General features: G+C 38.9%; 1 protein-coding gene across 1 annotated transcript in view; it reads left to right on the top strand.

Moving 5' to 3' along the window:
- Positions 1-26,836, top strand: part of ar (androgen receptor) — a 64,688-nt gene that overhangs the window by 27,193 nt on the left and 10,659 nt on the right. Inside the window, exons 4-5 of the mRNA XM_041801056.1 lie at positions 9,394-9,672; positions 18,971-19,115. Of these exons, the coding sequence (XP_041656990.1) occupies positions 9,394-9,672; positions 18,971-19,115 (424 nt within the window). The remainder of the gene's footprint in view (positions 1-9,393; positions 9,673-18,970; positions 19,116-26,836) is intronic.

Below are 26,836 nucleotides of genomic sequence, written 5' to 3' on the forward strand. Positions count from 1 at the left end.
GAAAGGTGGAGAAAGAGAGGAGGAGAGGGAATGGATTTTTCTGGTACTTGAGGGGATTGTGGGCAGGTCAGGTACACATATACTTTTTAGGGATGCAACGAAATGAAAATTCTTGGCCGAAACCGAAAACCGAAAATGAGGAAACCAGGGACGAAAACCGAAACACCGAAAGAAACTATTATGCCAATTATTAGTACCATTGCATTTATGGCTATGACTGTGTACTTACCTCACTAAAATCAATTGCAATTGTATAAATTAATATGAATTCTTCAAAGAATAAATCAATTACAAAATTATGTAAATATTTATTAAGCACTTCATTCCAACAATACACAATATAAAATAAAATAAAATACAAGATAAAATGTTTAACTTGACCGCACTCATGTATACATTAAATCAGTGGTTCTCAACTTTTTATCAGTCATGTACCTCCTGTGAAGTATTTTTTTCAGCCAAGTACCCCCTAAACAGCACAAAGTTTTTTGGCCATAAAGAAAGACAATAAAGAGTGCTGTGACAGCTGTCTGATTTATCAAACTTTGTAACTGATAAACACTTTCAAATTACAAATATTAGATTTTTTTTCATACATTTTAAATGTTAAAAATGCATGACTAAAGTCATGGCACATCTTCTCATCTCTAAATGTGGGAATTCAAATTGATGTAGCTATTGAAAACAGTGACTGGAAAGGCTTTAAACCCAGAGGTGTGCAAAACTCTGCTGGCTGCAGTGGTCTCTCTGGAACAATTTGGAAATAAAAACATAGAGCTAGAAAGAACTAAAAACCTGTAAATGATAAACAAATTATAAAAAAGACTTCTCTCTTCTCAAACTGAAACCATGAACTTAGTTATAAATCAGCATTTCTTCACAAAAAATAAATCATAAACCTTTTTATGAATGGAGTGATTGTGAATACAGTGATTGACAGACATGTGCCAGTGTGGGTCAAACCATTCTGCCATGGGGGAGACTCAGGGGGTTTTAGGGTGATTAAATTTAAGAGCCTACAAAATATTAACTCCAGTTTATAAACTTGAGGTCCTTACACTCTATATGCAATTTTTTCATGCAAATTATTCACACAAAATATTTACATTTAGAACCTGTAGCGAGTCAAAGCAAGCTTCCACACCTGCAACATCATTTCGCAGCGCGACATTGCTGTGGATATTTAAGTAGCGCATTTGGACATGTCGGGCTGCCTGTTGCCTGTCTCCGTCTCAACCAGGCTAAAAAAAGAGGCAAAAACACAAGCACTGATACAGACAGATATGAGGAGATATCAAACATCAGGTGGTGTTGGAGAGGAGGACGTTTTTGTTTCTCTGTTTGCCTTAAAAATCGGCACCACCACTATGTGTGCTTGTTGGAGTAAAACTCACACAGCTGGAGCTGTTTCTAAAATAACAGGACTTTAGTGAAATATTTACCAACACAGTCTCCTCTGACCTCAGGCAAACGACTTATAAAAGCTCCAGATCAACCAGCTAAATGACTCCTCTGAACAGTCTGGAACACAAAGCCAGTCTGTGTGCTGTGGAGAGAGTTAACTCCTCTCACTGCGAGCCTCAGCTGTGCAATATTTTAAGTCTTACTGATCATATTTGACATAGAATGAATGAAAAGTCAGTCCCTCCTCTTACAAACTTGGCTGGCACAGTGAATGAAACCGAGAAACAGAACAGCACTGACCACCTGGCTGTGCGTAAAAGTGCCACGTTACACACTGAGTGAAGGACAGAGAGGGACAAACCTCCTTTTATCTTCCACTTTAATAAATATCACTGTTTATCAGAGGACAGAGACACACCGCAGATGTTCGCTGCACGAATGAATGAATGTACGTAATATACTCGCAAAATCGTGTCGCTCCTGTTGTGCAAAGAAAGGCGCTATTTTTCTCAAATAGCCGGCATGTATTTTAAAATCTCGCGTACCCCCTGGAGTGCCTTCACGTACGCGTACCCCTATTTGAGAACCACTGATGCTGGCTGCGGCTTTTGCTTGCGTCATCACAACGTTGTGTTTCAGCCTTGTTGTTTCGGTGATAAAAGTCTTTTGGCTAAAAACCAAAAATGCACTTTTGGGCCATTTTCAGCCGAAAAGTTTTGGTGGCTGAAATTTTTGCTTTTGTCGATGCACTGGTAATGTCAACCCCCTACCTATTCTCCACATATTTCCTGTCTCCCTTCAGCTATCCTTTCAAAGGAAGCCTGCCCCCCCATCCCCCAAAAACATTAAAAAACCCCACCTCACCACTCCTTAGGTGCAACCAACAAGGCCTTAGGCCTCGTGAGCAGCCTACAGCTCGTATCTCCTATCATGACAACCATTCCATTCTTTCTGCTGTTTATTTTCTTTTATTCACATTTCATATTGGAGCTAGTGGATCTTTACAGTATTTATATTCTGGGCTTAACTTGTATCACTGTCCAGTTGCCCAACAAACATCAAGATGAAATCTCAATCTCTTCCCTAATAAACTGGTACACAAAATGGTTAACATAGGACTGTCCACCTCAATTTCCTCAGGGATCTTGGACTTTAAAACATCAGAACAGGTAACTGAACATCCTCTACCTTCATCCTAAACACAGGTGTCCCACAGGGCTGTGTGCTCAGCCTGGTAACATTCTGCCCTGTCTGCATCTCCAACACCTCTGTAAAGCTGGCTGATGACACTACAACAGTTGGCGTCATTACAAACAAGAAGTAAAACCAAAGAGGGCGTGATTCTGGACAATACCAAGTTCCTAGGAGTCCACATAACCAAGGACCTCATAGACTGAGGAGCTGCAGCCTCCATCAGCCACCCCTTTGCTAATTATGCACTTGCAACCTGTTGCACTTAGTGCAACAGTACTTATTTATGTACCTTTTGCATATATTTTGTGTTTTAATCATTTTTTTTTATCTTATCATTTTTTTTGTATCTTTTATCTTGTCTATTGCCGCTGTGCTGCTTGCCGTCAACTAAATTTCATAGTGTTGCATGCAACAACAATAAAAATGTCTTGTCTGAGGTAAAAGTAAACCTCACCACTTTGTGATTTTCTCAGCCATAATCAAACCTTTGATTAGGATGTGAACTCCTGACTTATTGGAGCTGGGAGCTCTTTTCATGAAGCGTTTCTAACAAGCTGTGTCTTTGGGAAACACAAATGCCACATCAGATAGCTTGAGTGATTAAGTACCTTTCTGACCCTTTCCTCCAGCTTCTTAGATAATGAAATAAACCGGGGAAAGTACTGCCGTCATAACTTCGTAGGGTTGAAATCATCCCTCATTCAAAACCTTTATTTTTTGATAAATGGTTATAAATGTAGTGCATGAAATGTTAAGTCTTCACTGATCCTCCACTGTTCTGGGCTTTATGGCAGAGTGATGGAAGCCTTTCCTCGAGCTGGAGGTTGTTGCAACCTTCAAGCACACTTTCATGTGGTTTTGCACTGAGGAGAAGCTTCTGTCGGGCCATTCTGGTACAAAGCTGATGCAGGGCTGCAGTGATGGATGTCTTTTTGGAACTTCCTCCTATCTCCACACAGGATCTCTGGAGCTCAGTCAGAGTGACCATCAGGTTCTTGGTCACCTCTCTTACTAAAGCCCTTCTCCCCGACTGCTTGGTTTGGCCGGGTGTTTAGCTCCTGGAAGAGTCTTGGTTGTGTCAAACTTCTTCCACTTAAGAATTATGGAGGCCACTGTTCTCTTGGGAACCTTCTCTGCAACAGAAGTTTTTTGGAGCCTTCCCCAGATCTGCACCTTGCAACAATCCTTTGTTAATGCACATTTAATACAGCTTTCATGTTTCCTTTTAGTCTTTTATGCAAACAAAGAAATTACGGGTTAGTCCCTGTGCTGCTTGTTTGATTAAAAGTGTTTTTAATTTGAAAACTTGAAACTTGAATCGCTACCTTTTTAGATTTCAGGAAATTATAACACCATGATAATACTGGTAACTGTGATATTTTAGATTTGAAAATTGTGATATGAAATTTTAATATCATTGCATCTCTAATCTGGGTGAAGTAAATCAAGTTTTGAAAGTGATTTCAAGAACTGTAATGGTATTATCAAGTATTCAGAATTGTTCTTGATATGGGTGAGTACCCAAATGTAAGTATTTATAAAAAGACAGTAATGGTGCATCCCTAATTCAAATCATAGCCGTTTTCATGTGTACAAAAGCTATATATCACTGATTTTATCATGTAATTTTAAGTAAGGTGTGAGCTTTATAACCCTGTTACATTTGGTCCCCAGAGCTCTGGTGTACACTGTTATCACTGTAAAGCTTCAGAGTGTTATCTGGATTGTGCCTGATGGCTTAATGATGGGCCAACTGGAGAGTAATGGGAGGTGTGACAGATGACTTTGTAGATGGCTTTTTCATTTCTTCCTCTCTGAGTCTCTCTGCTCCCTCTCATACAATCCCAGAAACACAGCTCACCTTGTTGAGCTAATGATGTAATGACATCTTCAACCTGGACACCAAAGTGAGAGAAAAGTGGGATTTTTTCAAAGGTGCATTTTTCTCAAAGGATTTTAAAGAAGAAGAAAAATCGAACCTTACCATTTTTTTGTACAATCAAGTTCACACCTCGCTACATGAAAAGATATCTATGATAAAGAGGATGATTATGATGATGAGATAGGTGGGGGATCAAAATTTGCGTGAGCAGAAATTCTCCAATCATTTTGACGTGCTGTTTCGTTTGAGCAAAAATGTGCTTGTAATGGATAAGTCCACGGCTCCCTCACTTAGGTCAGTACAAGCAGGAAACAGTGCTGCCTCAGCTTACAAGAACAGTTGGCTTGGTAATGTCTTCTCTCTAAGGACAACTCAAAACATCTTAACTTATTAACCGTCCCTCTTTAATGTAACATGTGTGAGTAAAATAAAAACACGCAATCCTGCATTTGAAGCCAACCTCCTGTTTATACTGGCTCAGGCTCAAACATGTGGGTGCAGGTTTGCCCATCCAACCTTTGTACACTGAACTCTGCAACGATCTGTGTGTGCAGTGTTGCCAACTCCTCAGTAAGGAAAGTCGCTATTGGCTACCCTAAAAGTCGCCAAGAGTCACTAAATGATGTCATCGCCTATTTTGCATAATTGGCCATATGCATTTAATTGATTTTATGACGTCACAATTTCAACCCTCCTCCTTCATCGAGAGGGGTATGGCTGCAGCCTGGAGACCTCTTGGATGCAGACCTCACCTGTTCACCTTGACCCGACCGCTTGCCTCCGACCAATTTGCATAATGCCATCTCAGCGCTTGTGCAGGGATTTACAACAGCAAGTCTACTGGGTCAGAAGTGATTTGGGATCATTTTTTTGTGTATGTGAATAAACAGGCTGTTGTTACAGTGATAATTGGAGGCTTCCCAAAAATGTTCAACTCAAAAAAGTGTTTATGTTTGGGTCTGTTTGTGCTACGTATAGCGTTAGCATCTTAGCTAAACTTTAGCTCTTTTGTCTCAACAGGTAAGATTTACATGCTGCGGTTGTCCTTTATCGCTTTTCACCAAAGCATGCAGACAGGCAGAAATGTTGAAAGTTATTTTTCCTTCATATTAAGTCCACATGGCTTTATTTCTGAGGTGCAGAACTGTATATCGGGTTATCTTTACATCACTAAGTTAGAGTAGAGGGGTAACCATAAACAAAAGACAAAACTTGTGACTTCTTAAAGAAAAGTAAGATAAAAGAAAGAATTTGACCTGGATCAGTCACAACGTGGAAAGTAAATGCAAAAGCAAGACTAAAATAACAATCCATTCAATAGCTAAAACATGGTAGATAAATCAAGATGGAAATGTGCTGTTCTCATTTTTTTTTACAGGCTAGTACTTTATGCCTACATCCAGAAGGAAGAAGTTTGGAAAGGGTGGGAGTTGTCTTCAAGAACCTATTATTCTCATATATTATAACAAGATCAGCAGTATGTTTATAATAGATCACATAATTTATCTGAATTTACTATGACATACAGTGCTTAACAATTTTTTTAGACCACCTGTCATATTTGTCTCAAAGACCATCCAGCATCATGAAGTGCTTTAATGCGCACTCTTGCCTTTATCTGGGCTTGGGAACAGCAAACATGACTCAAAAGAGATACTCTGGCGGAGTTACTTCAGATTTTTATTTTTAGTTTTTTATTTATGTGTTATTCTATGTTTTTTTTTTTTTAAGTTCAGTTTTCTTACGTTTGGTTTATTTTTAAACTTTATGGTCCACTTAAGAGCCTTCAACAAATCACAATGAAACATGAACATTTTTAACCATAACATTTATATGTTTTTTTTTATACAGCCTACATTAATGATCTAAATGGACCAAAACGAGACAATAGAAACACTGTTAAAGCGCCTTCACAGCATGGTTAATTTGCAGTCTGGACATGAAGGGGTGAACATCTCCTGCCTTGACTGCAGCTGAGAGGGACTGCTGTGCAAGGACTGGGCTGCTTGTGAGTGCTTTGGGACGAGGAGGGGCCCACATCAGCACCCACTGTTCACCAAGAGGAGCAAGAACGATATGTGCTTTCCACAAGATGATTCAATATTTATCCAACTGAACTGAAAAGCCAGGCAGCAGTTTTAATCAGGTTCCCTCTGCAAAGATACAGCAGGAGGAATTGCATGACAATTAATAACTTAGATGAAAAATAGAAACCACATTGTTCATCAAATTAACTTCTTACCCTTTCTGCAGCCCTTTAAATTCAGTATGTAAATTCCACCACCAGGGGGCTCTCAATCAAAGCAATATCAAAAGATGAGGAGTAAATAAGTTGCTCAGCTCCCCACCGTACGTCTTTTAAATTTAGGACTCCTTTCAGTGAAAACTGCTCTCCATGAGGTTTATTATTTACTGTTCAGTGAACTGCTATTTTCTTTTCAGTAGGGATTAATTTCACACTTCACTCTGTTCAAGCTACAAGCTAGTTTCTAAGTACTCTAGGATTGCTCCAAACTTTTTGCAGGGAGGGCTACTTTCAAAGACTTCTCTCACTCATGTGAAAATAATCCATGAAGTCACAAGGGTCTATCTGCTCCGAGGTTGTTAAAATTATGGTCATTCAAACGATCTAAAATCATGATAAAACACACGAATGGTTCATACAAAAGTCTTTTTGTAATTACACTTGTCTTCTTGGTTATTTGGTTTGGCTTTAAATGATGACAACAATTCAAATTGATGTGTATTTTTAACAGCAATAAGTCACTTTTTGGAATCACTACTACAGAGCATGGTTTATACCTGCTGAAGAGGAGACTGAAGGGAGTAACCTCCCAAAACACACAACAACTGAAAGAGGCTGCAGTGAAAGCCTGGAAAACGTCACAAAAGAAGAATGCAAAAGTTTGGCGATAACAGTGGGTCACGGGCTTGATGTGGTTACTGCAAGCAAAGGATTTGCAACTAAATATTAAGTCTAATTCACTTTAATGTATTTTAGGTTTAAGGTGTTCTGTCACAAACAATACTATCTTCTTAGTTAAATATCTACAGAAGAGTATTAGGGCCACTGAAAAAAAACATTTTTGAGGCAAAAAGAATTTTTCAGTTGTGAGAATAAAGTCAGAATTCTGAGAAAAAAGTCAAAACTCAGAGTTCTGACTTTAATCTCAGAATTCTGAGTTTGCTCTCACGAGTGAAAAAAAAAATTGTTTCAAAAATAGTTTTTTTCAGTGGCCCTAATACTCTTCTGTAAGTTTCAGATCCAGATGTAAATACCTGGAAACAAAAGCTGAACAGTTACTCTCTTGTCTCATATTCATCTTTTAACGTCAAACCCAAATGTTTTCAGTCTACAGCAGAAATAAAGAAATTGGCCTCACTGTTCCAATATTTGTGAAGGGGGAGTGTAGGAGTAGTCATTTCTTGGTTCATGTGGACGTTTCACTACAAAGATTAGACATTGTACCTTTAATTCTAAACACTGGGATGGGAAATGACTTAAGTTACTCGTGTTTCAACTGGTCTTTGGAGACAATACAAACATAAGAACATCTGTTCTTTCTCTTGCCCATTAGCCGTTTGCATGTGTCGATTGTTCACTCTCATGCTCAGCTGTCATCCTCAAATAACAGCTGAGCTGAAGCTGAAGCTGGACTGTCAGCAGCTTTGATACTAAAGGCAATAAAACAGTGTGTAATTGAGGGCAGGGAACAGTTCAGTAAATTGTTAGTCATCTTCAAGAAGCTGTTTTATTTGGCAGCTGTTAAGCAGGGTATGATTTTCTGATTGTTTATCTACAACTGTACAGGGCAGTTTACCCCCCTAAAATGGAAGAGCCTGCTCCAGTTTGATTTAAGACTGCGTTTTCATATGGAGCAGCTGACTGTGGAGTTAAAGCATTTGTGAGCAAAGAAATCGAAGCTTTATCATTACATTTATGGAGGAGAATGTCCGCATTGGTGTTATTTTCTTCTTCAGGCATTTACTTGTCTATTAATCCTCATATGCTTTGTATTGCATAAGGAAATATAAAGGTAAATCAAGTACACCATTTTTTATGAGATTGGTTTAGTGCAACAACATCTCCTCTCACTGCAAAGCCTTCCAGGAAGAAAAAAAGCAATACCAGGAAAAAAAAAAATCATTAATCCATGTGTATCACCAGAAAGCTCTCACACATGGTGACCACAGGCCTTTCCACCAGATGAGGCTCATCTGTTTAGAGAGTTTTCTTTCAGATGGAACATGATTCAAAATCTTCAAAGCTATTAGTAGTTCAGTCGAGGTATTGTTGGGTAAAATTGATTTATCCCTAAAAGGTTACTTAAAATCCACAGCTGCAATATGAGATATTTCTAAGAGATGAGTTGGAAACAAGAATAACATGCATATTTTTCAGTTTGCCTTATGTTCAAATGACTATACCAAGAATATGCAACAGTATAGTCCAATTTTGTCTCTCAGTGTTGGACTAAAAAAATCAGAGAGATTGATTTGTTCAATTTGTTTTCTAGAGCTAGAAAATGCAGTAACACTATTCACTATGATTGTGGTTACTTTATGAGAGGAAAACCCTACCATCTGAAAGGCACTAAATTAAAGCTGACCTCAGAACTAGATCTTTAAAAAGAAGAAGACACATCATACTTCAGCCCAATTTATTCGTTGGCCTAGCTTGAACTGAGGGTGCTTAGATGTTCTATCTGAACTGTAGTTGTTTTTTTTATTTATTTTGCATAATGCCACATTCATGGCACAAAGGTATCACTATTCAGCAGCTGCGTCATGTCGTTTGATGTACAACAAGCATGGAAGTCTGGTGGGATGGCGTGAATCAGATACACATTGATTTTTAGAGTCTCAGTTGTTGGATGAATAAACTGATTCTGTATGTCTTCCTTTGATTCCAGCACGTAAGTTGAAGAAGATTGGGCAACAGAAAAACCCAGAAGAAGAGAATCCTGGTCAGGATCATCTGGATGTCATGCAGAGTATCTCTCCTAAGTCAGGCCTGAGCTTTAACAGCCAAATGGTCTTCCTCAACATCCTGGAGTCCATTGAACCTGAGGTGGTGAACGCAGGTCACGACTACGGGCAACCAGACTCGGCTGCCACCCTGCTCACCAGCCTCAACGAGCTGGGGGAGAGGCAGCTGGTCAAAGTGGTCAAATGGGCAAAAGGATTGCCAGGTAGGTACTTGAACAAGCCAGTATTGAGAGACTGTTGGTCATTTTACACACAGAAGTCAGATTTCATGTAAACGAGTTTAACTCTTAAGAGGCAATGACACAATTCCAGTGAGAAAGTTCATAAGAGTTTCCCTCTTTTACTTTTAAAAATTAATGATTTATATTAAAATATTGCAATATTTCACATCACGATACTGTATTGAAATTTTCAAGTGGTATATTGATATTTTATTAATATTTTACTGTGATGGTGTGGTAGTTTTGTGATGTAATTTAACCTCTGACCACTAGTTGGCAGCAGACATTCAGCCACTTCCCTCTTCTCCTCTGTTTAGACGAGAGTGAAATACTCAGACAGCACGACAAATCTGCACACTCACAGCTAGACATCAGAGCGATTGCACTAAGATAGTGCAATCTGAAGATGAGGATTGGACCTGAGGGGCCAATTGATATTTTTTTACTGGGTTTGTCACTTAAAGATTTAAAATGTCAAAACTGGCAACAAAACTAAGAAAGGCATACAGCCCCACAAACCTGCAAGCAGAATAGAACTCGTATAAAAAGACTTAATTGTTTGGAAGAGTAAGAACCAAAGTATAGACAAACAAGCAAGCAGTAAGTTTTACTTCTGGGATTTTCTTGTTTGAATAATTGATAATAAATGTCAAGCTAGCAGACAAATCCAGACAGAAGTTACTCATTACCAGCAGGTTAACTGCAGGAAAAAGGTTTAGGCATGCATGGACACACAGACTCAGGGCTCTTTTTCAGATCTAAGAGCCTAAGATCTGTCAGGCTGGACACATAGAAGAACTTGCCTAGGTACTCTGAAGCTATGCAGTATGACCACCCAGGAAACTGGTTGTGTCTGTGCTGGTCAGCTAAGAGGCAGAAGAGCCCCAAACTGAGGTCTCAGGCTGGTGGATGGAGGATCAAGTGGGCAGCGGTAGAAGTGTTAAGCAAGAAAGTTGGAGATACAGTTGTAAAGGAAAAAATGTTCCCAGGTTCCTGGGTGACGAATTAAGTCTTTAAAGCACAAATGTAAATTCAGACCAATCAACTGGTCTTAAGTTAAGGTCACACTCCAAAAAAAAGTCCAAATAGAGCATTATTTATTTAATACCTCTAAATACTGGATCACAGTTCTTGTAGATAAACAATGCCATGGTCATGGTTAAGTATGTCTTTGTTAGGTGGTTATGAGAACAAACTTCTGCTTTTATCTGTTATATTTCCATGGTTAATATCTACATAATACATGGGAAAACTACCATGTTTAAACTGAGGTTAGTGGGAGAGAGAGGGTGAAGTGGTTGGCCGCAGGTGAGCGAGAAAGAAGCGCTGATCTGAATCATCAATTCCCCATCACAATGACTTGGACTCGTGAAAATGCATAAAACCGAACCTGTTCCAAAGAAAATGACGGACAAAAATTTTGGGGTTTGTGTGCAAACATGATAACAACAGCATAAGCTTGATTTTTTTTATGTGTGTGAAAAAAGGCAGTGTGCAAAGGCCTTTAGCCAGACATTATGTGCTTGAATTGATAAAAATCAGGGCTCTTAAATCATTTATTTTTGGATTGCTGAATTTCCATCGTTAACCACCTCTACCTTTACAAGCCTTCCAGGGAAGGCTGTCAAGAAGCATCACCACAGCATGATGCTGCCACCACTGTGCTTCACAGTGAGCATAATGCGTTTGTGGTGATGTGCAATGGAATGTGTCTTGACTAATGGTTAAACAAGAACTATTCTGGTCTCATCAGACCAAGGAACTTTCTCCCACTTAACCGTGGAGTGTCCCACATGCTTGGTAGCCTCTCTCACTGGCCTCAGTTTCTGAGGATGACCTGATCTATGCAGATTTACACATGTGCCTTATATTTCTTGATGATAACTGCACTCTTGGATTTTCAGTGTCTTGGATTTTTTTTGTATCCATCCCCTTTCTTATACTTTTCAATAACCTTTACTCTGAGTTCCCTGGAGTGTTTTGTTGTCTTCATGGTGTAATGGTAGCCAGGAATACTGATTAATCAGTGACTGTACCTTCCAGACACAGGTGTCTTCATACTACAATCGCTTGAGACACATTCACTGCACTCAGGTAATCCTCATTTCACTAATTGTGAGACTACTAGCCCCAGTTGGCTGGACCTCTGTTGAATTAGGTCAGTCACTTAATTTAATTGGCATTACTTTGTTGAAATCTGTTTTCACTTTGACATTAAAGAGGCAGAACTTAAATGGGAGGGCTAAAAAGTTATAGCCCTGAGGATTGGGAACTGGGAGGCAGTGCAAGGTAAAGCAGGTCTTAGAGCAGCAGACGAGTCCTCAGGCAGGCAGCTGGCTAGCAAGGTGGTCCACTACTCTTGAAATTCTAGTGTCCGTGGAAGTACTGGGTGTCTGTATGCAGATGATAAATAAGCATACAAGGCTGTCAGCAGAGAGGGTCAAGATCAGTATTTCCTAGAAACCTGCTTGCTGAAACCCTCAAGGGAGCCAGCTACTCATAAAAAAACGTATGCAGTCACTTACAACTCCTGCCAAAGAAATGGTAAGCAGGGCTCGAAGAAAGAAAGGCAAAAATATATATGAACAATAATAACTAGTATAATAAAAAGACAAGCAGAGAAAAGTATTGATAAAAGTAATAATGCAAATAATACAAGAGAATATTCAGAGATAATTTTCACAACGCATTCTCCAACAGCTTAAAGACTTGTGAAAATTGGTGCAGATGGTTTTTTTTTGTTTGTTTGTTTTGTTTTTTTTTACAGAAGTTGATAGATTTTAACAGTTAAGTCTTCTTAATTCAAAACTTGATCAGAATGGACTAAGTCCAAGACACCTCACCTCTCACCTTACAGACTTCTTCAGTTCAAAGATAGGCTTAAGGACTGGAAAAACTGGCCTCAGTGGGTTGCTCGTTTGCTATAGGTTGAGTAATTCAATCCATTTTTAAATTAGGTCAGAGGGCCAATTTCTAGGAACAGCTTTTTGACAGATGTCTGTTTTAAGGTCTAAAATTCATCCCAAAGCCTCTTAACTGGTGTCTCTTATCCCCTTTTTTGAAGTTAACACAAGATACTTGTGCCCAACAGAAAGACAAGTACTCAGTGAATAAATCCCCTAACCCAGTTAAGCCTTTGATATTTGCCCTTCAAGTCAATCAGCCAGATCAGTGGGAAGTATTAAGCCAGCCCTTCACCAGTGTTGTCAAGCAGGAGTTCCCTTTGCTGGTGTTTCATTCAGTTAACCCCACATCTCCAGAGGGCTGAACAGTGATCCCCAGCATTACAGACCTTCACATCTCCATCATAGCCCAAGCAGCATTAGCAACTAAGACAGTCTCAGTCCTTTAATGCAGGCTCCAGATAGTGACAGTGCTGATACTACCTACTCGGGCATGATTTAAAGTTGCCACCTACTCCTGATGCCAGAGTTACACCTGAAACTGCAAACAGGACACAAGAGAAAAAAATAAACTTAGCACAGAAAGTAAGGAAATTTGTGTTTGTAGATTATTTATTTGTTGCAACATTGCTGCATGGCAATGAGTCTTATACTGTTGAAAAGCCAGTTTTTTCCCCTTTTAAATGGTGCCACATTTGTAAGGAACATGCATTTGTGGGATGAGCAGCAGAGCTGAGTATATGGGTTGCACCCATGAAAAACTTGCCAAATCTTCTCTGCCAGTGCCAAACAGCTGATTCTGCCATTGACTCTTGTTTGGTGGATTGGATGGTTGAAGTCTGAAGAAACACAACATATTGGCAATTTAACATTTATTTATTTAACAACTGGATGCCTCAGTAACATGTGGAAAAACCATACACAGCCACAACAGCCTGGCACCTCCTGGCATCCCATTCTTAAAGCAGCATTTGACACAAGTCAGACAGTGTGGTTGCGTTGGTCACTCTGGTACAAACAGCATAGCTGATCCTACAAGTGTTCAATGATGTTTAAGTCAGGACTGCTAGCAGGCCTTTCTATCTGGAGGTCATCTTTGATAAACCCTGCTCTGTGGACGCAGGTGTCAACATCTTGGAGGATAGAGTTTGGTCCCAGTCTTTGGGGATATGGCATTTTCACTGGTTGCAGAATCTCATCTTGATAACTCTTTGCACTGAGATTGGCTCAAAAGATGACAAGTTGCAGGAGGGAGATGCCGCCCCACGCTATCACCCTGCCTCCACCAAAAAATGTTACTCTCTTGGTGCAGCAGTCTGCATAGCGTTCTCTGCATCTCTTCCTCACTTTGAACCTATGGTCCAACTGCCATAGGCAGAATGTGGACTCAGGTGGATCAGGTTCCAGTTGCAGACACCAGTGCAAACTGCCTGACAGTGAAGGCCACAATGGCAGATTTGGCACATTTTTAATGGGCGCTACCCACATACTCAGCTTTGCTACTCATCCCACAAATGCATGTTCCTTACAAATGTGAAGCCATTTTATAGGGAGATACTTTCTGTGCTAGGTTTAGAAAGACAGAAACGTGTGAGGACATAGCTAAGCAAGAGGGTGGGGGAGGCAGAGACAAGGTGCCCTGACTGGGCTGAGGCTCTACCTCCCCCTACTCCTTTATTTTCATGAGGAAAGAGAGAAAAGGAGAAGAGAGTATGAGGGCAGAGGAGATAAGGGATTTTTGTTAACGCTTCTTATAAATAATGTCATTTTTACACCCTATATTAACAACCACATTCATGTCTGGATCTTGTAACCCCATTGACCAACAGATGACCAGGAGTATTAACAGCTCTTGGTAAAACCAAGTCAGCAGCTCAGGTAGTTACTCCAGTGTTATTTCTAAACATTAGGATACTAATGACTTCAGAATGAATGAACTTAAATAAAGCCTTTACTCCATCACATTAAAAGGATCAAGTTAAGGTGATTCAGACTTCTGATTAGGATGCTTCCCAAGTGCCTTTGGAAGTTTCCTAGGCACTTCCACCTGAAAGGATTACCTCTGGTAAACCTAGAGCTTGCAGGAGGGAATTTATATCTGGTCTGGCTAACAAATGCCTCAGATTTCCCCCCACCACCACTCAGGAGCTGGCAAACATGACCAGGATGTGTTGGTCAAGTTCCGGACCCAAAATGCGCAAAAAAATAAAAATAAAAAATAAAATAGAAGCCCCACAGAGGCTTTAATTCTTGTTCCATCTTACAGTCAATACATAGAACTGAAGAAGTTTTTCAGATTAGAATTAAAGAATCTCAGGCTTTGAAAAAACAAGACTTTGATGGCTACAATCTTCACAGATATGAAGCCCATGGATATAACAGCATGATCTAGTAGCTTATGGGTAGAAATGGTTGAATATCAGTCACTTTTAGCTGCTAAAAATGTGTTGCATATAAGCCTAAATTCAGAGATGTCAGAAAACTGTATTGCTTGTGGGCTAAGGTTGACTTCTTAAAGATGTAATTTCTTACAGATGCCTTGAGATTTTTACTTATGTTTAGATTTACCTGATGGAGCTGTAAATTAACATGACAAGAACTCCAGTAAACCAGTTCTGCTTATATTGTTTAGCATAACACTTGGTTGACAAAAGATCTAATCCCAAAATATTTCTGGTAGAGGTTTTCTCTTATTTACTGAATTAGTTATTCATGCATTTAGATGGTGCACTCCTGCCTTGGCTGCACAAAGATCCTTGAGGAGGAGTCTGGCTTGTCTCCCATTTCCAATCTTCTGTTAATACCAGGCTCTACAGTCGGGAGCCTGTTCAGATCCATTTTATTTTGTTCTGTTTATGTTTATTTATTTATTACCCGTACTTGTTTGCTTCTTTTGCTTTAATTTCTGTCTATTCAAATATCTAGTAACCCCAATTTTCCTACCGACTACTTACAGACACATGACCACCATGAAGTCACGTATCACAGATGACAACAATAGTGCCAGTGTTGATGTCAGGCTACTATGCATTTTAGTCAATTCTTAGGTTCAAGGTATATTTCCAAGCCATGAAAGAAACAGAAAGTTACATATTAGGTTTTCTATATTCAACACAAATGTACATGACACTGTCAAATGAGCGGAGCCACACTGCGAGCAACAAAGTGATACTTGCAACAGCCAGACTGAAGAGGTGTTCAACTGTACAACCTGGTTGAAAGTTATCAGTTAATCTAACCCTAGTATGTTACAGGCCTCTTCTGTTGTCCAGACTGGGGCAGGACAGACATTATGATGAGAGGTGCCAGAGGTTCTATAAATACATAGGAATGTATGCATGCAGACATAGAGTTAGCTGTCAACCATCTACCAGGAGATTTTAGAGCACTTCATGCTTCCATCTATTGAAAAGCTTTATGGAGATTAGGACTGAACGATTTAGGAAAATAATCTAATTGCATTGTTTTTACCCAATATTGCGATTTAATGCTCAATTATTTCTTAAGTTCCTCATCTCATGTACTTTCCAACAAAAACAAAAAATAATTAATTCTAAACTATAACCGACACAATATTAGATTAAACTAGGGCCTAATAATTTTTTTAAAAGTCTAATTTTGATTATTTTTGACTCATTTTACAAATTGGATACAAACTGTTGTTTTAAAGGGAATTATCATTTTATATAATTCTCATATTTAACAAGAAAAACGTACAAAAATGAAGAAAATAGGATTTTTTGTACACTATTCTAAAAGTATGCCACTTGAATGATTGCATGATATGTAATGCATAACGTCTTTGCTGCAAAAAAGTTTTAAACTGATATTTTTTATTCAAATTTCAGGCAAAAGTTATATTGCACCCTCTGCGATTTGATAATTGCAGCAGGCCATATTGCGATTTAATCTAATTTGCAATTAATTGTCCAGCCCTAATGGAGATACTGATTTCCTTTTACAGCAAGACTTGGCACCTGCCCACAGTGAAGCCAAAACTACCAGAAACTGGTTTGATGACCATGGTATTACTGTTTTTGATTGGCCAGCCAACTGGTCTGACTTGAACCCCATAGAGAATCTCTGAGAAAAGGTCAAAAGGAAGATGAGTAACATCAGACTCAACAATACAGATGATCTGAAGGCTGCTATCAGAGCAACCTGGGCTGCATAACACCCCAGCAGTTCCATGGACTGATAGATGTGTTGCAAAGATGCAGTAGTTTGCGCTAAACAAGCTCCAACCAAATACTTAATGCATAAATGAACATAGTTTTGCAGGTCAACATTTCTGTTTTATAAATCTTTTTTTTGAGTGGTAATCATCAAGATTAAAAAAAAACAAAAAAAATCCCTTTTTAATGATGAATCTATTGTATATGTAAGTTTTACTTCTTGAAACTCCTCTGGACTAAAGGTATCCTCCAGTAACACGGGTCACATATAGTTTGTTTCCTCTAAGCGGTCCGGCTCAGTTCGGTGCGGAATGGCCGAATTTTTTTGCGTTTCCACAGACCAAAAGTTGGAAGGGGTCCCAAAAAATCGACCCGTACCGCCCCACTTTTCAGCACCCTTCCTGGGGTGCCAATCTTACCTAACCGTACCAAAAAGGTTGAGTTACACACACAACAATAGGGGCTGCACTGAAGTCACGTCAGCGCGCGACTCAGCTGCTCACCTCCGGGCTTAAATATTTGGACTCGACGGAGATCCAAACTGTTTCCTAGTATATGGATATTGGTATCTGGCCATGAATCTGGACCTGATTTTAAGTACACAAAGCAGAGCCCAAAGGCTAACATCAGCCTGATCCATCTACGATGGATGAGAAACTAAATTAATGCTTAAGTTTTTGTGAATACGAAGCCTTAGAGCAGCTCATTCTCTTCTGTAACTAGTTATTAATCTGCTTCTTACATTAGGTAACTTGTGAAAACATCGCTCTGTGGTTGTGGGACGTGTTTGTAAAACTTAAGGCTGCAGACTATTTTAAAACGAGATCAGCGCAACCCGGATATCTGACTTAATCTAGCTTGATTTTAACACCAGCTGAACTTTTCCTTTATTTTTGATGTGGCGAATTCTCACAGTAAAGCTCTAAACTTTCATATTTTGTCGTATAAACTGTTCTAGACTAGATATTCACATATTAAAGTAGCATTACGACTCAAACCGTCTCTGTACATGTATTCCATCAGCTGAGGATCTGTACTGACAGCGGTTAACATAATTAAAATGTAGTTATTTTTTTAAAAAGCAATTTCAGCTGAAAACAAGCTGTTTACTGCTTATTCCCTACTGATTTCTGTCACTCATCCTTTCTATAACTCTGCAGCTGGACCAGCAGACTCGCGCTGCATGTGACTTCACATTCATCACCTTTACACAAGAGGGTCTGGCTGCAGCCCTCGAGCAAACCTCTACGCAGGGGGGTTCGGCTAGAGACCTCTACAGTGGGGCGAAACCTCTTCGCTGGGGCGTGACTTACATTGCCCAAGCCTACGCTGGAGCGTGCAGTGTGTTAGCTGTTGTTAGCATGACTACACTGCTGTGCTTATGACACATTAGCATAGCCCCGTATGGGGCTATATTTGGGCGTGCAGCAGCACACCCCGACCCCTAAGCCCCAATGTAGTGGTCTATGCTGGACCATGCAGTAGCAGACGCTGTTAAAACCCGACTGGTTCGGTTTAGGCATTTAAATCTGACTGGTTAGATTTAGGCATTAAAATCCGACTGGTTAGGTTTAGGCATTAAAATCTGACTGGTTAGATTTAGGGTCAGCCTGTCAGCAAGCGGACTGAGCTGAAATTTCGTCGCAGGTAATATACGTCACGCCCCAGTGTAGAGGTATGCCGGCTCTGCCAATATATGTCACGCCCCAGCGTAGAGGTCCATGGATTGGGCAATGTATGTCACGCCCCAGCGGAGAGGTTTCGCCCCAGCGGAGAGGTCTCCAGCCGAACGCCCCAGCGTAGAGGTTTGCCCGAGGGCTGCAGCCAGTTGCCTCTCCCTTTACAGCCCGCCCACCGAGTGAGGGCACGGGTGTCTGTGGAAACGCAAACTATTTGGGGGTTTAGCGTACCAAACCATACCAAACCAAACTGAATCAAACCGAACCTCCTGATGGAAACACGGCTATACAGGTAAGTATATTTGCATGAATGCTCATGACATAAATGCAAGGTGAAACAGAAATTCTATCTCTGGCCTTATAGAAAGGTTAACAGGTTCCACTTTTTATCTAATTAAAGCATGAAAAGAAAATGGATATATTGCTTTACAAAAATGTTCAGGCACTGTAAAAAATATGTGATCTTGTTCATCTAAAGGCTCCATACTATTGATTGTCTAAAAAGGCAAATCTTTGTACTTAGGTTTCAGAAATCTCCACGTGGACGACCAGATGACTGTCATTCAGCAGTCCTGGATGAGTGTGATGGTGTTTGCCCTGGGATGGAGGTCCTATAAGAACGTCAACAGCAGGATGCTTTACTTTGCTCCAGATCTCGTCTTCAATGAGTACGTACAGCTCTGAAATCTTGAATTTGCTTTCTTAGCTGATTTTCAAACATTGTCTTTGAGTGAGTAAGTTGGTGCTGTGCTGCATAATACAGACACCGGTTTCTGTCTGTCCTCATAGCCTTCTTCCTCCATTGCTCTGTCATTTCCTGCACATGCAAACACAAAGAAATCTCTAAAAAATGATCAAAAAAAGAGTGAGGTATGAATGCCTGCAGGCTCTTTAGTACCCTGCTCATCAGATTTCCTCAATCTTTTGTCACGGTAAAATTAAGGTGAGGAACAGAAGTTTTCAGCATTCAAACTCTCATGGGCCTGGCGCTTGAATCTGATTAAAGTCTGAAAATCACTCACAAGAGACAACAACATTGGCGAGGAAATTCTGAGCACCAGTGAATATTATGAATCATCTTATTAGTTCTTTTCCTCCATAGATTTTTTTGAGGTAGACAATTGAAAATGATCTATTTTCAAGGCTTATTTCTTCACAAACCTAAATATGTAATGTTACTGTTTAAACTGTTGATACACAGTAAAACAGATTTTTAACATTACTGTAGAAAAGAGAAATGCCAAATCAGCTCGACTCCCAAGCATGATGTCTTTGTGTGAACTGTGCATAAGACATGGACTGCATATAAAGACGAGGATGTAGCTACCATGGTATTAGGGCTGGGCGATATTGAGTTGTCCAAATATATCAATATATTTTTAAAGAGATCTAGTGTAAGAAATAATCTATTGTATCAGTATAAATAAAATAACACTATAGATTTCTTCTGTGCAGCCGCCGGATCGTCTTCTTCTCTTGCCTGTCCACTGTCACCCTTCCTCTCTTCTTATCTGAACAATATCAAAACTTAAAAACACACCCTCACCATGCTCATACACAAAAACAATACCTGTATTCAGTGAGCAATAGAACATGGATGCAGAGACAGACAGGAGCAGCGCAGGAGAAGAGGAGCAAGTCAGTATAAAGAAAAACTCTGGCTCAATTATTTGGAAGTAGGAAGGTTTTAAAGTTTCAGACAAGGAGGGTCAGGGTACTAAAAGCAATTTGAAGATGAGGATTTTTCCCATTTGTTGTCATGAATTAAAATGCTTTCAGGATTTCTAAAAGAAAAGTGGAAAAATAAATCAATATAGAGTAAATGTACTAAAATGTACTAATCTTCAGCAGGCTTCTTTCATGTTAGCTGTTAGCCGCTAAGCTATTGCTATGATGTGCAGTGTTCAGGTTCGTCATTTTGTCCAAGTATTTCACTGTGGCGTGGCATATCTTACAAACGACTTGACTCCTGTAGAAGTCTATACCGTCTTTAATCTTTTGGAAGCCAAAATAAGTCCACATATCCACTAAGAATGCAGTAGAGACTGCACTGCTGGGTAGGCATGAGCAACCAGCTCGCTCAGGCTGGAAGTCTTTTGTGATCTCGTTGTCTAAGCAGAGGAGAAGAGGGAAGAGTCAAAGAGTCAACTGCCTGCAGCAGGCTGGCGTTGCCTGCCGCCAACTAGCGGTCAGGGAGTGAAATTACACCACAAACTACCGCACTAATCAAGTAAATTATTAATTAAAAAATATCGATACTGCATTTTAAAATATCGATACAGTATTGCGCCGCGAAATATCGCGATATATCAGTGTATCGATATTTTCTAACACCCCTACTATCTATCTGTCTGTCTGTCTCTCTGTCTGTCTGTCTATCTGTCTATCTATCTATCTTAGACTTTTGTTTTTTGAAGTTTACTTAAAAAATTTACTTCTGGCTCACGTTTCACTTCTTTTCTGTCTTATTGTAAAACAACAAAAGAAAAAGACATGAAACGAAAGTCAACCATATTTTCAAAGTTTTCTCCTAGTTTAACCGTTTTGATTTAAAAACCAAGAAAGGAAAAATGGCACCGTTTTCTCATTTTTTGGTTTCTGGCCAAAAAACAAAAATGAATAAAGCTGGCCCTTTCTTGATTTCCATACTGTCAAATGCCCTTTCAAAATAAATTGTACTTCAACACCCTGACTGAGGAGCAGGACAGTGTTTTCTGTAGAGAGTGGCGAAAGCATGCTGCAAGAAAAGTAAGATTACGATGAATCTCTTCCATCATTTATATATGAGGTTTTATGAATATTCTCTTATTTTAATGTTTGTTTGCATACAGCCTCAACAGGTGCACACCCTGCCTGCGTCCCATCTAATATGTGAAAGTCCCTGTAAACTAATCCGGCACGCCAGGTGGATTTTTTTCACACATCCATCTGGAAAACCACTCATAGGCCAATCATAGCAATAAAACACGTTACGTAGCTGCTACCAAGCTGTGCCTCTACTGAGGAGTAAACTCTATACAGAACTGCATAATGTGAACCAGGGTGTCGTTTTTGAAAAGAAAACAAGTTAATGCCGTCTTTGTTCTTTTTTGGGGGGCGTGACCCAACCACTCGGCCACCTGCGTCCTTTTGTTCTTTTTTTAATGAAGAAATGTTGTCAAGTTCTGATAAAACTGGTGCTTCAGCAGCATCCTCGCTAATCTCTTCCGCCATAATTGCACCGGTCTCTTGTTGCTGCATGCTTACGTTACGACTCCGCCATGCCAGAAAGTACTTCCTCTTGACGCTGATTGGTCCTGTCACTTTCTAACCAGGCCGAAACGGTTCAGACAGGAGCTTTGCAAGATGGATTCGCCAGTGAGAAACACGGAAACAGGCGTTTCCATCTGCTTTGCAAGGTTACCTGTAAACTGGAATCCAATCTTTGTGTCTTTAAACACTAGATATGTTGGAATAAGGTTGCTGTAAACATGTGAAAACACTAAGATCTAGGTGTGACTGAATTTTTGTATTCAGACCATAAGAAAGTTGTTCACCTCTTTCCTGTCTTGATTCTATTGGAGCAGGGCAAATGTAGGCGCCCATGACATCACCGGTCTTGATGGGGCATTACCCTGCCCCCCTAAAGCTACAATGATATAAAACCACAGAGCAGTTAGTATCAGTACAGTCTGTTGTTAGAGGATGTTTCTACCTTCATTGAAAGTTAACAGCCAGCTGCTGTGCTTTTGTTTGTTGTATAGGCTATAGGCTAATAAACATCATTAGACTGGGATTCCACTTTATACAGAAAACTTTAACAGTTTGAGATTAAATAGCTAAATGGCTAATATATTGGTTGCATGCTATTGCATATTGTTTTGCAGACCATTGTTTTGTATTTGCCATCACATGTTGACTTTCAGAGACAGAAATGACAAGATGTTGAGCTGCAAGGAATTCAGAACAACACAAATTAACTACAAATGCTAACACAAGCACGATGAAAAAGATGCATCTTTGATACTTGTGACATTTTTTCTCATTTTGGCAAATCTAATTCTTTAAAGAATGAAGAGAAGGATCCTCAGTGTGTTCATTAATACATCAAAACTCTTAACAAAGCTTTTTTTCAGGTCTCTGTGGTGGCAGCTTGGCAATCACAAGGTTACCCAGCCCTGAAGCAGACCCTGCTTAATAACTCTTTCACTTTGATTGAGCTGAAAATTGCAAAAAGAACATCACGCTGAAATGAAAATGCTTGAAGTAGTGTTTGAGACCCCAAAGCTAAACATCTGCTGTGATAATGTTACATAAAAACTGAAGTGATCTCATAATCGACTTCTGTACAATCAAACGTCTTTTAGCAGGTGGATGAGTATCATTCTGCTGGTCATTGAGAATTCAGCTTTAAAGCTCCCACTATGCAGAGCTGCGATCTGTATCCAGGCATCTCTTTTTAGTCAATGTTTCAATGCTTTTTTTCTTGCCATGACCAAAGAATTGCGTGCTTTAGCCAGTAACACTAAATTTAAGCAAACGTCTTATTTAGAAATGCATCAGTGGTTTGAAAAATTATTTGACTGGTTTAAGTAATACTTCTGTGATTATTATAAGACCAAAAAATTGGCAACAGCCTGTCTGTTAAAGCTGCATACCTCATGATTTTTATTTATGTATCGTGAAGTCTTGAATTTATTGAATGGTAGAAAAATGTATTGTGATTAAGTGTCCAGATTCAAGAATTCAGAGAAATTAAAGGATGGGTGAAAAAGTCTCTTTTATTTAGGGGAATGCCTCATTTTCTCTCCAAATTTACAACCCATTCTGTAATAAGAGTGTCAAACTCGTAACAAATTCCAGCTTGTCTTAATGCAAGGCCAAGTACTAAGATGTATGGATGGTGGGAAATTATGAAAACCATTGTTGTACAGCTTTTTTGTTTTGATGGTCGAAAAACCCAATCAGGTTGTATCAAATTTAACTAATTGCGTATGAACTTATTATTAGATTTTTTTATCAACTGGCAGGTTGAATGAGGGCAGTAAAGTATTTGAGCAGAAAAACATGGCTTCATTGAAGCTGCTTGGTCTCTGGCAGACAGTCCTGGTCATACTGGGTAGCCTCCAGCTTTGATTGTGTAACTGTGTAAGTGAGTTTGAGGAAGGGGAAAACTCAAAGAGAGCGTGTGCACTCAATGAACCCGCACTAAGTAAATAAAGCTAAAACAAAATAACAGTGCAAAGTATCTGTGCAGAAAAGTGTCAGCCATTATGAAAATGAACTAAGGGCTTAAATAGGAAAGAATATCTCACATTACTGTCATTATTCATAATCACAATGTCAAAGGATACTAATATCCTGTCAAATACATTTAGTTTATTCAGAATTAAACTGATATACAGCACTAAATCCAAAAAATGGTCACTTTAAGAAAGGGAGGGAATTTTGGTGTTTTTCTCATTTGAAATATTAGATCTGACATCCCAGACGTGATGGGAAAAGCTTGGTTTGGCTTTTTGACACTCCCACAAAATGGTGTCAGCCAGTGTTTTTCTTTTCCATGTACATGGATGCCTGATGAAATGCTGAGAGGAGTATCAGCACAGTTGCAAACTACTTCACCCATTTGGCAGATCCTTCTGTGACTGCACATGACAGGTATTGATGCAATTTCTGTAGACAGTAGGGACAGGCAGTTACTTTTTTAAGTCACTGGGAATTCTTTGAATGCAATTCAAGCAACCACCCCCACCCTACACACTTTTATGCTTTATATACAAATAAACATGAAGCCTCGTAAATATTTGTTAGCCTTTAGACTCTAAATGACAACAGGCTGTAGGTCAGGACCATGGACTGAGGGGATAAAAAAAGGAAACAGACTAAACAGCCAGAGTGCCCAGGTTTGCCATAAGCCCCTGGTGATGTTGGGGTGAAAGGCGTGAAAAGGCCCGGACAAAAGAGATGCCGTCAAGCTTGACCTTGACTGCAGCTCAACACACACATATGTCAACATGTCTTGAGCTTGACTCTGGCCGCCCTTTCATCTTCTCAGTTTAATTTTCTTTTTGAAATAATAGTTTTATTTCTCTAAAGGGTAACATCCTCTGTCCAGCTAATACAACAAGCAAAGCAACTGTTCAAAATTAGATGTACTTTTTTAACAAAATGAACTCGTGCCTGTCCTCCATGAATCACAGTTGTTGACTGAGTCCATTAAAGGTTGCACTGAGTGTGGACAGCCTGAGTTAATTTTTATTTAAATGCAAACAGAGAACTGATTGACACAGGGCAGAAATGCTGCACAGCTGTGACCTCGAGCTTCTCTAACTTTGACCACACCCAGTACAGTGATATTATTTAGTTTAGTTATTTAGCCTTTTCTACTCCTAACTTTGATTTTTAGATTCCCAATTTTGCATTTTAAGTCATATTTTGCCCTTTCAAACTCCTAATTTCAATTTTATCTCATATTTTGACCTTTAAGATTCACAACTTTCACTTTAAATCTCAAATTTTGATCTTTCAAACTCATGATTTCAATTTTGATCTCATATTTTAACCTTTAGATTCACAGTTTTACATTTCAAGTCATATTTTGATTTTTGAAAAAAATACTATAGAATTTTACCTTATGTTTAGTACTTTTCAACTCCTAACTTTGACTTTTTAGCTCATATTTTGTATGGGCTGAGATTTGTGCCACTAGAAACTGAATTTGAATAATGATATTGAATTTGAATAGCATGATTTGAATTTGAATTTAATGTTTTGAAACTGAATTTAGTTGCTTTGAAACTGAATTTTTTTGCTTTAAAATTGAATTTGTTTGCTTTGAAATTGTATTTTATTCACTTGAGCATTCAACTCTATCCATTTCTGTGAGGAAGAGCAATCGAGCACAGATAGTTCTCAACTGAGCGGGACTGCCGAAAATAGCCTACATGAAGAAGAACAACTGAGCGGAGCTGGCGTCTTTTCCGCAATATCTCAAGACCAGGGACGCAATAATCGGGTTTGTTTTAAACTTAAAGTTTTCTCTCCGTGATCAATAAACTACCGAACACTTTCCTCTGGCGGGGCGTTCCCTGCTCGTTACGTTCTGTCATTATTTAAATGCCTCATTCATACACGGTGTACAGAATAGCAAAATAATAACTATTTTAAATGGCGTTAAGGTAACTTGGCTGTTTGAGAGGAACAATTTCCACCACCCTCCCCCAGCCGGCTTCTACTTCAGTCTAGCTGAGCATTACATGCACTGGAGGAAAATCTGTAAGCCAGCTATCCCTGTCATATTGGCTGAAGCTATATGAGTAGCTAGAATAATTTTAAGTTTAAAACAAACCTGATTATTGCATCCCTGGTCTTCAGATATCGCAGAAAAGACACCAGCTCCGCTCAGTTGTTCTTCTTCTTGTAGGCTATTTTCAGCAGTCCCGCTCAGTTGAGAACTATCTGTGCTCGATTACTCTTCCTCACAGAAATGGGTGACGTAAACGGCGTGCCACGCTGAACTGAAACTGAATTGTAGAACTGAATTTGAATTGAATGAACTGAAATTGAATTTTTTATTTGGAATTTAAAGAAATATTGAGTTGAATGCTCAAATGAATAAAATACAATTTCAAAGCAAAAAAATTCAGCTTCAACACAAGTAATTTCAGTTTCATAACATTAAATTCAGTTTCAAAGCATTAAATTCAAATTCAAATCATGCTATTCAATTTCAATATCATTATTCAAATTCAGTTTCTAGTGGCACAGATGTCAGCCCATAATTTTGACCTTTCAAACTCCTGATTTCAATTTGATCTCATATTTTGACCTTTTGGATTCACAACTTTGACATTTGATCCCATATTTTTCCCTTTCAAACTCATGATTTCAAATTTTATCTCATATTTTGATCTTTTAGACTCACAACTTTTTACTTTTAATCTCATATTTGGACCTTCATATTAATAGTTGTACATTTTAATCCATGTTTGGACTTTTTTAAACTCATGATTTTGAATTTACCTAATGATTTGACATATTCAATTGCTAACTTTGACATTTTATCCCATTTTTGACCTTTAAACCCCGATTTCAAATTTTGTCATATTTTGACCATGTAGATTTAGAATTTTAAATTTAAAGTCATTTTTTTGACCTTTTAAACTCATGATTTTGACTTCTATCTCATATTTTTGCCTTTTAAAAACTTTATTTTGACTTTTAATTCATGCTTTGATCTTTTGAACTGATAAATTAGTTTTTTTTAATCTCAGTTTTTGATCCTTTAAACTTATTTTGATTTTGTTTTTGTTTTTTTTATCTCAAAATCATTTATCATCTGTGCTAGGTTCTGTTTTTTTTTTGTTTTTTTTGTTTTTTTTTGTTTTTTTTGTTTTACTGTGGTTCA

This window comes from Cheilinus undulatus, linkage group 12, assembly GCF_018320785.1.
Source record: "Cheilinus undulatus linkage group 12, ASM1832078v1, whole genome shotgun sequence".
Classification (NCBI taxonomy): domain Eukaryota; kingdom Metazoa; phylum Chordata; class Actinopteri; order Labriformes; family Labridae; genus Cheilinus; species Cheilinus undulatus.